At 38.1% G+C, this 12,775-nt stretch overlaps 1 protein-coding gene across 1 annotated transcript in view; it reads right to left on the bottom strand.

Moving 5' to 3' along the window:
* REV3L (REV3 like, DNA directed polymerase zeta catalytic subunit) overlaps positions 1–12,775 on the bottom strand; it is a 123,073-nt gene that overhangs the window by 4,619 nt on the left and 105,679 nt on the right. The window contains exons 23-30 of the mRNA XM_067293846.1: positions 9,867–10,111; positions 8,717–8,825; positions 7,681–7,887; positions 6,913–7,022; positions 4,850–4,964; positions 2,976–3,113; positions 1,835–2,025; positions 689–935 (exon numbers count right to left, since the gene is read on the bottom strand). Coding sequence (XP_067149947.1) covers positions 689–935; positions 1,835–2,025; positions 2,976–3,113; positions 4,850–4,964; positions 6,913–7,022; positions 7,681–7,887; positions 8,717–8,825; positions 9,867–10,111 — 1,362 coding nt within the window. The remainder of the gene's footprint in view (positions 1–688; positions 936–1,834; positions 2,026–2,975; positions 3,114–4,849; positions 4,965–6,912; positions 7,023–7,680; positions 7,888–8,716; positions 8,826–9,866; positions 10,112–12,775) is intronic.

The raw sequence follows: 12,775 nt of genomic DNA, 5'->3' as shown, positions 1-12,775 counted from the left end.
TATATTAAAAGCCTGCAGTGGGAAACATGATGCACCACCCTGCTGCTGAAGGGTAGTGTGTAGTTTAGTGTAGACATTAAACACATTAATCAAACTATACAATACACTGATTTTTCAATATCCATTTTGTCAGTGGGACTGCAAGCTAAAATCCAGTTAACTTTTCTCCTCCTGCATCTCATCAATGATTTTTTTAACTTCTGGAAATAGCCAGTTTAAAACTCCTGGTAATATTAATTAAAGTGTTCCTGCTGCTTGGGCATTGCTACCTTTTCTGTGAAAGATCTTTGGAATATCTTGGAAAAACAAGAGTTCTGGCATCTACTATAGACAGATTTAAAAGGTGACATAGCTAGATGGATGCATATATGAGTACTGCTAAAAATAAACAATTATAGCAAAATACGCTTTTGAACTGTGGAAGGGGTCAGAAAACAGAAAATGACAATGTGGCTAAGACCAACCCTGAGCAGACTGGTTAGCAGGAAAAAAAAAAAATTTAGTAAATGAAGAAATCACCCAAAAGATCTAATGGTTAAGTCTGCGTGTCTGGACATCAAACCAGTCCCTTGTAAAATAAATAACCTTTGCTGTTACCTCACATAAACTTCATATAAAAAGTATGATACAACCAAACCCTATATAGATACATTGTGTTTGTAATATATTTGTTTTTAAACACACTTACCCTTGGCAATTCGTGATACCAGCTGAAGACATCTATGCCAATAAGTGAGAATACCCTAGCCAACGGTGGCAGGATTTGTTTGGTAATATAGTAAGTGGCGTTCAGCCGCAGGTTGGGATCCTGCAGGACTTCAATGGGCCGTCGCACCAGCTGGATCAGAGGCAGTCCAGGCATCCCATACACAATGACATAGGGTACTCGCTCCCCAACTCGCGGTTCAGAGCGACGGTCGTAGGCAAGCATTCTCCTGTTTAAAAATAGCTTTTATAATGCATCCAGAGATAAACTACAAGCAAGGAAAACACCTGCGCAATTTCTGATATCTGATCATATTAGCAGATCTCCAGAAGAGTGAAGTTGGCCCCTATTATGAAGCAAAGGAACAAGCTGTGTTAATCTGGCTCACAATCAGACCCAGATTTTAGAACCTGGAACAAGAGCCCTACAGCTACATCCCATTTCAGGTCGCTTGGCTTTGCATGCAGGCTGCTTTCTGGTTACCTCTTCCTTAAAGGAGTATCTTAATAAAGAGCAGCTGCAGTACTAAAGTGAGCTCAGGTGCCCAGAAAGCAAAGGACTCTATTCAATTAGAAGCAGAGATCAATCTAGAACATCACTTTTATTTTATTAGAAAAAATAGAGCGTAATTTGAAGATGTTTTGTATTAAGCAAGGTGAAACCAGCAAAATGTGCCAGCTCATATTATCTGTTAGTGATAAATAACAACAAAAAATACTAATAGGATGAAATATTTACTCTATGTTACATTTTTAAAAATGAAAAGTTATGCCTGATAACGTATTTCACAGCACTAATGCGATGGACATCGCTATTATTATTTTTTCTCTAAAACGTCTAGTACCCATGAGCAATGGGTAACCATGGAGAGTCAAGCCCTTGAACATAACCAAAAATGTAGATAACAGCAGGGAACGCTTTGTCACCCTGTCCTGACAAGAGGTCTTATTCTTGATCATGTGTGGCTCTTTCCAGCATTAAGAAACTGCTTCCAGGGCTGTTTGATTTGCGTGGTTTCTCTTCACTTGCTGCGGTAGTTTCTGAAGATGACATTGCATTGGTATCTCTAACTCGGCAGTACACAGGTCAAGAGAAAAACCTATGGTTAGCACTTCTTACTCTCAATACCTTGTGATTTCCAGGGCTGGCACGCAGGACCCGGGTTTGTAAGCAGAACTCCCTCGGTACTCTTTTGCAAAGATGAAGTCTTGCATGCTGGCTTTTCCTTCTAATAACTTCATGCATTGATTCTGAACGTACTGTTTGATCTGACTTATGTCACGAGTTTCAAAGAGCAGCTTGATAGAACACTCAAGTATCTTTAAAACCAAAGGAGAAAGGTGAGCAAAACATGTGCATTTAACTCAAAATCAGTAATTCCATATAATTCAGTGAATTATATGGAAATATTTATATGCTGTTTAGAAAAAACTATCAAATTTGAACTAGCACGTCAATATGACACCACTCAATTCTCTTCCACTCAAAGACATTCATAAACACATTACTGGAACAACTTATTCTCAGTTTGACACAAATAGGACTCTCCAGTTCACATATTCTCCTCTCATAGTAGTTTGTTTTCTAAGGAAAGAGTTATGTATTATTAACAGTAACTTATAAATATAAGGATTAATATATCTGGGATAGTGGACAATATTAAAGAAATCAATGCAATCCCAATTTCGATCAAGTCAGCTTTCTGATATTTCATATCTTACATGACATTATCCATGCCCAAGCTTAGAGGCTGTTTCAATTTCTCTCCAGAGTAAGAAAGAAAACAGTTTTTCCTGTCATTTAAAGTGTTTTGCCATGATTTTCTGGCCATGTCAACAAAAAAATAGAAATTAAAAAGAAGAAGTAAATCCTCCTAAGTGCGTACTTTTCTTACTGGGATAAATTTGTTTTGATTTGATTAACAAGAGCCTTTTTAATGTGCCTCACTTGTACTTATTACTGTGTAAAGTGGACTTGATAAAGGATAGTGTTCTCATGAACTTACGTGGGGCTGAGATAAGGGTTCTGGGCACTCTGATAAGATTTCTGCAGGTTTTTAGAGGCTGAAAGATAAGCTCATAAGGTGGAAACTGCAAGGCCTTGTAATGCTGTGCATGATCTGCAATTTGTCTTTCAAACTACTTGCCAGAAAAAATAAACAAAATCTTAGACAACTCTCAAGGGCTAGAAACTTTGAGAAAGCACAAATATACAATGAAATAACAGCATACTATATTTTTACTCAGGAAGAAATGCATGAGTATTTTACCTTGGAAACAGCAGGACAGGAGTCTCTTCGGACTGTCTCTATGCCTTTTGCGTCAAATACTGGATCCTTTTGGTCCAGTGTTTCATACATGTAACCCACATACCTCTTTTTAGTTTGCAGGACACATGGCAAGTAGACCTGGAATGTTTAAAAAGAAGATAGCCCAATCTAACATGTGCTGGGAATATAAGGTGGCTCTGAACACAGAGAGTTTTATGAAGAATACTTTGGTTTTTTTTTTTTTTAAATTATTAAAACCAATAAAATAGTTCAAAGTAACGTTAAAGGATAGCTGAAGAAGTGGGGATTCAGCAGTGTTCTGTTCTTAAATCACTTTATTTTACTTAGCTGTAAAGGATAAGCAACTCAAAGCTCAGATTAGAAGTGACACACAGGGTAATTCATTTTAAGTATCCTTACTTTTCTGGACTGCAGCTGTCAGCATTTTTAATGTAACTGCATTCTCCCACTCTTAAAAGAAAAGTTCATTTTAAGCATTAGAAAAGAAAAAATTTTCTCATCAGTAGCGGTGGCTTTTGAACCTCCTATTTTCAAACAATCTAATTATGGGGTGCCTAAAATCAGTTAGTATCTTGATTTGGGGAAAGCACGTTCTTTAGATGCCTGTGCTTGGAGAACAGTTTCCTCACGAAAGGCCGTTAGAGCCACGCTCTCTCGTTTGTTCTCTCCAACCTCTTATTTCATTCTTGGTTGTGTCAGCATTCCTTGGCCAGCTTTAAAAGCAAGAATGAGGAACAGTCCCTTTCCAGTATTACTGGGATAATGCCACATCTTGCCGGGTCTCATGGGAAGCAGCAAGGTCAGACTCCCTCTGGCAGAAGAGGGCCCTGAAAGTAGCTGTCTCACTTCTTGAGTGGATGCTCCAGCTCTGAGACCACATATACAAGGCGGTTTCCTCATCCTGTGTTAGGAAGCCACCCTAGGAGAGGACTCAATTTTCTGACCACAGGTGGATAAGGGCACTTGAAAGGAAGCACTCAGACATGTACTGAAGTGTATCTTTGTGCTTGGTATTGTTTCTGACTAATAACTCCTTCAGCTTAATGACATAATTACCTAAGAGAAGTGGGAAGGGTCCCTGTACATTAGTGAGGAAAGGTAGCTGCATCTTCCACAAGCATCCTGACTTTTCTTGCTATTATTTTTCCACTGTGTTCTCAGTGAAAATGGGCAGATTGCTTATGAATTATGATTCAACAACTGTTGAGTCAGGTATGTACTTTGGAATGCCTAGAGCATCTGAACTGATTGCTAATGATTTTCCAATGATAAACTTCCATCAAAATTATTATCACATTGCCTTGCTCTTCTATAAAGGTCTTGATGTCATTCATACTTGTTCCAAAAACCTATTGGATGAGTATTTATGGTTTTTCATTTTATATGTATATGTATCACATGGACATATCCTGAAGTGTGCTAAGGTTTGCTGAAGAATAAACATCAGGCTAGTGATTAATGCATTGACACCACTCCAAGGGATAGAGTATGTTTTATCTACAAAATTGCACACATTTGTTTGATTTGTATATATACAATACAAAACAGAGAGACAGATCCAAAACTTGATGAGTAGGGAATTTCAGATTGCCTGGTGCTGCCAGGGCAAGGGCCCCGAGGCATCCTGACGTGGAAGTGAGAATACTTCTTTCTGTTCATTCTGCGACACTCCTCTGACAGGGCCATTAAGGCACTAAGAAGGAGCTGGCAATATGCCTGCAGAAACAGTAAAGCACATGACTGTTGTATATCATTTACTAAGTCAGTGTCCGGAAAAATCTTTCATCTTCACATTTGTTTAGGACAACAACGTTTTCATCCAACAAATTTAAAGTAAAATATTTTCCTTTTACCTTTTCAAACTTCAGTTTTACCGGTTTGGGGTTTGTTGCTGTTACAGCCTCAGCAATTTCTTGACCAATCTTAAAAGACTGCTCCTTAGTGGCTCCTTTCAACAGTACAAACATGCTAAAAGAAATTAGACGTAAGAAATAAGAACAAATCCGTTCAGCATCGTTCCTGAAATTTTAAGGTACAGTTTCCTGATGACAAAGAAAAGACACATACTGCTATCAGTTCTGTTCCCTTCCTGTATGAAAGGCCAAAAACCTGAGAAACTACAGTGTTCACCATGAGATCAGGAGAGCCAAAGGCACAGTGAACACCGTGGCTCTCTGGCAAGGCAACTGTGACCATTCCAGTCACTGAAAAATTTCAGGGTTTGCATCTTACTAGAACGAGAACCTGCTCAGGAGAGAACTGCAGAGATCTGGGTACACGGCTTCTTTCTTCCAGCAGGGGCAGTGATTGATTTTTCTCGCTTTCTCCATCAGGTGTCTTTTTTTTTTTTTCTTATGAAACTGCTATGAATTTAGTATCTTTGAAACTTCAAGTGTCTCATCAAATTTATCTAAAATTGGCCACTGGATTCACAAGTTATTAAGAAGGATCAAGCAGACAGAGAACTCGTATTCATTCATCAGCTTTGTTTCCCACAACTGAAAGTGAGGCAAGATCAGAGACGGATATGCATGCAGCATGGCTATTATTAAGATCAGTGATTGACTAAGAAAGGGAAGATATATTAATATAATGTATTTTAGGCATTCAAATCTCATCTTTGTATGCTTTGGTGGCTGCTTCTGAACTGATCCACTTTTGAAGCTTAAAATAGTGCAGTCCTCTAAGTATTAACATGCAATGTCTACTAAATTATAAATATTCTACTTTCCAAAATAAAAATGGTATAAGAAACAGGCACAAAAATTGTTGTTCAGTAAAGAAGCCTAAAGAAGTCTTCACACACGAAAACAATATGATTTTTTTCTCTCTTCCTGTTTCTCATAATTTAAAAGGAAAGAAGATCCTCAGAGCACTTTCTTAGAGTCCTAAAAGGAACTCCAGGAAAATAAATGTAATTTACTTTGCATTATTCTGCAAGACAGTAAGCAGCATCCCAAAGAGGGACCTTGTACTCTGTTCAATATCACTTGTCCGGTTTCAAAAACCTATGACTAATAATTCTGGGGTAATGAAAACCACACAACTCAATTCCTGATGATTCCTGTCTTTCAAGACAACTGACAAGCTAAAATGCATCTTATATGAACAGCACAGAGCAGCATAGTGCCAAATGAGAAAATACATTATTAAACAGACGGAAAGAACAGCAATCTGATTTCTTAGCAGAGGAAGTTGAAAAGCTAATACTGCATTAGGCCAAGCAGCCTGGTTAATGTTATTGTGCTGAACCTCAGCACCCCATGAACAAGAAATTAATTAGATAAAAATGCTGAACTGAGTGCTGTCAAAATTTCACATAAGAAAAATCTTCTTCCTACTTGCTCTAAATTATCACAGTGCTTCTGACTGGTAAATTTGTTTCCATATTGTGTATTTTTCCTTACTGTAAGCCAATCAATCAGAGACGTACTAGACTTACTAAGGATATACACAATGATGATGTTCCTTGACTGCAGAATAATTACAAAGTGCAATCTGTTTTGAAGTAACATAGCAATATTCCACACGGGAGCAGTATTATGTGCGGATCACAGAAGTGCCCACTCTGATCTGGCCGCCGTCACATGGGGAACCTGCCAGCAGAGCTCTGACCTTCCCAGCAGCAGAGCCGCATTTTGAGGGCCCGGAGGGACTGGAAACAGCCCTCTGAGCCCAGGATCAACAGCTGGAGAGCTGCCGTCCCACTCGCACTTTCCCCAGGGAACGGCTTCACAGACCAAAAAGAGGAAGTCTGGATCCAGCCTGGATAACTTGGGGTAACTTCGTAATAGGTCTTAGCTATGCATTTATTACAAGAGGAAATCCCCCATCCCACCTAGTAAGACAAGAGAAAAATATATCTAGACGACCTACTACAGTTTTAAAGCATCACAAGCAGCAGACTGCTGATTACCTGTCAGTATCACCATACACAACGTGAGCACCCCATTTTTTTGTATCATTCACCAGTTTTATAGCACGCTCCAATGTTTCTCTGGCTTTGTGGACAATGCTATCTCCGAGCTGCAAAGATAAAGATAAACTGTAGGTTTTTATTCTACTGCTAAAATCACTACTGGCTCTTAGTAAACATGGCTTAACCCTGGCTTGATCTATGAAAAAATCACTGTTTTGAGACAATGTAATCTATTTCATGGTTTAAAAGAATTACAAAAAAAAGTTTGTTTACATTATCCAAAAATAGTCAAGAATTAAGGAAAGAGCAATCAAAAATTAAGGGAATTAGAATAAAAGAAAACTTGGTTTAGACTTCTTCAGCCATGAAAAATATAAGCAGCAAGAGAAGATTGATTAGGATTGTCTTCTCTAGTTTTTGGATTCTGCTGATTCCTTCTTTTATAACAAGTAGAAAACAACTACAATATTTAGTTTACTTCCACTATTAGAACTCTAATCCAAACTTTGGAGAGAGTTCTAAAAAATGCTAACTCTAAATAATCTTTTCTGGGAAGAAGAAGAAGAATTACTTTTTTTTTTTTTTTTTAAAGGATCACAAATAAATCCCAAGTTGCTGATTTTCAGTACTACAAATAAAGCCCATGCTTTTATGAGGGCATTTAGATTAAATACATTTCAAATAATAACACTGTGTTATCTGATTACACTTAATTAATAGCTTCCTTTCCACACTCTTCCCTACATTTTTATCTGCAACCCTTACCTCAATGCATGGCATTCTTCCAGAAAAATTAGCAGCAGTATAACCAAATGTAACATTAGCTATAAATTTAAGACCCAACTGACGGGCTTCGAGCATGCGAGTTATAGCTTTGTCATGCTTATAAGCCTTCATTGACTGCTTCACCATTATCCTTGTCTTCAAGATTTCTTCTAGCATTCTTGGCAGCACACCCTTTCTTACTGAAGGCTGCCAAAAAAAGGAACAAAGAACAAAATTATGTTAAAAAGCCCAACCTAAACAGTTAAGAGTAGAAGCAAAACTCAGAACTGTTAGATAATCACCGATAAGAACATAAATTAATTAGCAAGGTGCCCTAAGCACCAATGTTGTGGCTCTTCACAAAGATATTAAAAGCAACCTGGAATTCAGGCAAAGCTCTTAAGGACAGGGTAAAGAATTTTTTGTTGTTTTAACCAGCCCTGCCAATGTAATATGTTTAGATAACTGCATTAATTACAATGGGACTTCAATATTTAACACTATTAAATCTCCCCGTGTTAAATACTGAAGGAATACCATCTTTTAAAAATTCCGCAAGCATTCTTTACCTAAAGTTTTTGTTTTACATTAAATATATTTGGTGGTGGCTGGCTGATTACTTGCAAGAGCTCCAGGCCATGTTTATTAATTCATTAGAAATCAGCTAGCAGTACCCATAACATAAAAGGAGAACAATAGATGGCAAGTCAGGGAGTTTCCTCTCCCAAACCACGGCTCTTTTTCTAGCAAAGCAGTCTGCTAATCAGCTGTAGAAGAATGAAGTGTTACACACAGATAATTACTGTTTGATCCCCAAACTGTGCAAGTAAAATACAGTTTAACTATAGATGAAATGAACCCTCAGTATAAATGAAAGCATAAAGATGACATTTTATTTCCTGAACTGCCAGAAGTTCAGCGCTCTGAAGAATATCAACAAACACTGGGAAATGAGAGACTGAACTCCACCCCCCCCCGCCAACCCTTCTGTCTGTTCTTAACGCAGCAAAATGCCACAGCACACTAACATCATTACCTTGACGAAAGCCACTCCACTGGGTGACACCGTGATATCGTGCCTGATCTGGTATAGTAAGTCAGGAGGTACTCTGAGAGATGAACAGCCAAATTTGAACTCATCATATCTAATAAAGAAAAGAATTAAATATGGAGATGATTCATCCACTTACAGCCCAATCAAGCAAAAGCATCAGCTCCCATTAAAATACTGATAATGCCAACAGGAATGGAATCAAAATTACTATCTCCAGTAGAAACAAACATACTGTCACTTACAATTTCTTAGCTACATGCAAAATGCTCTAGTAAATGTGAATAAAGCAGTAATACATGGCTAAATTCCACAGAAAGTAATTTATCTGTTCAGTTCTGTGTTATTGATTATTTCCAAATGCCGAGTTAGTGATGCAGCACACAATCATACCATAATCCAACAGGGAAACCAGGTATGTTTACCGAGTAACCCATTACATATAGTCTCTTCCTAAGCATTCAGAATTTCAAGTCAGAAACTTGAAAATCTGATGGTGACACCTAGCAATCATTGCATGCATCTTCCAATTCTTCCACGTATTGTTTATAAAGGTAATTATAATGAGCAGTGAGATTTTTGTTCTTTTTTTCAATTAAAAAAACTACCATTATGTAATAAGACGTGCTACACAGAATAACCCAGTCTAGCTTTTTGTTTTGAATAGTTAAGACAAGAGTGAACCAAAACTCTTAGAAGAGAAAAACAACAATTTATTAACATATAGTGGAATAATACCAGTCCAGCTTGGAAAATGTGTAGTGGATTTATACAACTTTTAACTTAGTTTGAAGCAGTATTAAAAATTAATATCACTACAGTGATGGAAGATGCATACACTCATCCATGCACACACAAAGCACATGCATACAGAGTTCAACTTTTTAACAGAACAGAACATGGGATTCCTAGCGCTATATTTAAAAACATACATATATTGGCATATATATATACACACACATATATGTGTGATTCTGCACATGGCATATCTTTAGCATCTCTGTTTTGTAACAAAAAAATGGCACTATTAATCTATGTCCACTGTTTCCAATGTCAACTGAGGGTTCTCACTATCTTTAGGTAAGATATTCAAGTCTCTACAGAATCAGTCTGCAAGAAAAGAAAAATAACTTACTTTCCCAAGTTTTCAACGTGTCCCAGGCAGGTTGAAAAACAGTAGTTGTATGCTATCACAATAGAAGGATATAATGACTGGAAATCTAGTACAAGAACGGCATTGCTGTAAAAACGGGATTCTGGCTCCATTATTAAGGGAACACATTGTGGGGCTTTCATATGAGCTCGCTGCTGGATACTGGGTGTCACAGGAATAAAATTCATTGGCTTTGCAATACGCAGCATCATAGACTCCACACGATACTGCAAAACAGTTTGGATATAGTCATTCTAATCGCCATTTAAAAAATGAAGAATAAATGTTGGTGTATTAAAACTGAAGGAATATACACTTATATTTTCCTGAATTTAAAGCTCAGACAACTAGTCTTCCAAAATACATAGCCATATTCTCTTACTTTTAATGTATACTCTCCGTCACATACAATGGAACTGTTCCTTGCCTTTCTGCATCATTTAGCCCTAATTATTGAAAATCTAGTACTTCTGCTTTATACCTGTGTGCAAAATAAACATCCAGGTCAGTATATAATGTGCAACAAGACATATTGCTACACTACAGCCAGTGAATGAGTATTTGCTGAACCAAGGTTTTGCAGAAGAATGAAAAAAATGAGGTATAGCATGTAGTTACTTTGCTTACCATTTTCCATAGGAATTTACACTGAAATTTATGTCAACATTTAAGAAAAAAGAGAAATGACATGTGAGTCGCAGAAGTTACTAATTGTGCCCTCCAAGTTTTTGGTCATGTGAGGTTACCAGAATGTACTTGGCAGCAACAGAAAAAAAGGAAGAATTTAAGTCCATTTCAAAAGTCTCCTTCATTCCATTGGGTATCACGCTCACTCCCCGATGATGCCACAGTTAGTAGAGGAAGGATAAAATAACACAAAGATAAGTACTTTATCTTGCTCAAGACATCACAAAATGTCACACAGGGAGGTAGCCACATTTTTCAATGTTTCTAGTCAGGCTTTAAAAGCACTTGCAGCCAGAGACTCACTGTTCCTACTCATGATAAAAAACACAACAGCTAGAAATTATACACATAGATGACAAAGGACTGAAGATCCTGAAACACCAAAGAACAATCCTACATAAGCCTAAAACACACTGCAGAGCAACTAAGTCACTATTCAAAAGCACTACATATTCAGTCATTGCACTGAATGGGTTAGGCATCGTTTCATTAACTTTGATGTTGTAACTGAATTTACAGAACCAAAAGTTGTAACAAGACACTGCCATCTTACGAACAACTAACGCAGGCCGGGGTGTGAGCACCGGCAGAGCTGCAAGTGCAGCCCTGCAGTACCGTAAGCTGCTGCTGCCTCCTTGACTCCAGCTGCCCGCTCTTGCCAGCCCTGTGTGCCAGGGATGAGCTCAGGAGGGCGAGGAGCCGGTCAGGGAGTGCATCTGGGCAAGAGCTAATCTCTGTTCTCTAGTTTTTAGCAACATCAAGTTCTTCAACCATGTGACTAAGAATCCAAGTGGCTACCACTATTCCACATTAGACTGGTTTAGGCTGCTATGGAGTTGCATCCCAAGACAGCTTAATCAAGAAAAATAATAGAAAATTGCCTGGGTGAATAGAAAATAATAATAGAAAAATCACCTTGAAAAAGTTTTGAAAAACTTAATAGAAAATACAAAAAAAGGAAAAAGAAGGAAAAAAAATCAGTTAAAATATCTGAAAACCTCTCTTAGTACTATTCCATTTTAACATCTTTTTCAGGAAAGGAGAATAGGAATGTCTTCAAAAAGGCAGTGATCATTCTTCTGAGTGCAAAAAAATTATTTGAGGTGACTGGGAGTTGTTGCAACTGCCATTTTGGTGGTCTTTAAAAGTTCAATGAAAAAAAACGTACGTGCACAGAAGGGAAAAGAACAGTCATGATAGAAATGCAGCTTGTTTCTGTTGCTCACTCCCACTCGCAGTCATTTGAGGAAATGACAGGCAGAACAGAGTCTTCCCGGGCTGCAATCACCACACTTCAAGCAGCTCTATGTTGGCAGGACGCCAGTCCCACCCTCCCGCTGTCCCTAACTGAGAATTTCTCTTCCCTCGTTCCGACAGTGGTACTTTTCCGGTAACATGGTAAGCCAGTTCAGGGAGCTCACCTGGCCTAAAGCTATTCAGCTCCCCACCGTGCCACCCCCTAAAAAGAAAGAAAGGGCTTACATGAAGCCAGGAAAGCAGGCTAGTTAGTCTAGTCTTTCAGAACTGGCGCAAGAAAAACCTTTTGCAATTACTGGAGTCTCCTGGGGTCCCGAAGAAAGAGTAGCGTAAACCTCACTCCGCCCTGTCCCCTTTACTTCTGATAAGAAAATATATAGAATATATATTCTCTATAAGAAGAGAGTCTCTCCTAAGAGTCTCTATAAGAATCTAAAATGGGTGACAGAGAAATACCACATTTTCTCATTGTCTTACAGAGCAAGGCTGCCTGACTGCTGGTGCATTAGTTTTGGCCCTTTCTTTTGCTTACCGAAGATGTGTTTTGGCACAGTGCTGTGGTGGCACCAACAGGCTTTTTTGTTTGTTTTTGCTGACTTTCATAAAGAATTATTACGAGACACACCAACCTGAACAAGCTACTATGTAAGATGCAGAGCAGTTCCCCAGAAATGTTTCCTTGGCCTTAACAGAACAGTTAACACATGCACATAACGAAGACCTTCTTGTCTTAGGGTAACATCTCAGCCAGATGTCTGCTTCACTGGAAATGTCAGTTAAAACATATTCTATATAGCTTTGCATATCATTGATGAAAATAGTTTCAACTTTCCCAAACATACTTGATTGTATTTCTCAATGTTAAAAAAAGAGTTCATTTTCAGGCTCTGATGAAGTGTGAAAAATATCAACCCAAAAGGAAAATTCAGTGCTCCTGAAGAGACTTA

The sequence above is a fragment of the Apteryx mantelli genome, chromosome 3, assembly GCF_036417845.1.
Source record: "Apteryx mantelli isolate bAptMan1 chromosome 3, bAptMan1.hap1, whole genome shotgun sequence".
Classification (NCBI taxonomy): Eukaryota; Metazoa; Chordata; class Aves; order Apterygiformes; family Apterygidae; genus Apteryx; species Apteryx mantelli.
Note: the sequence above shows the minus strand (reverse complement) of the source record. Positions and strands in the feature narration are given on the sequence as shown.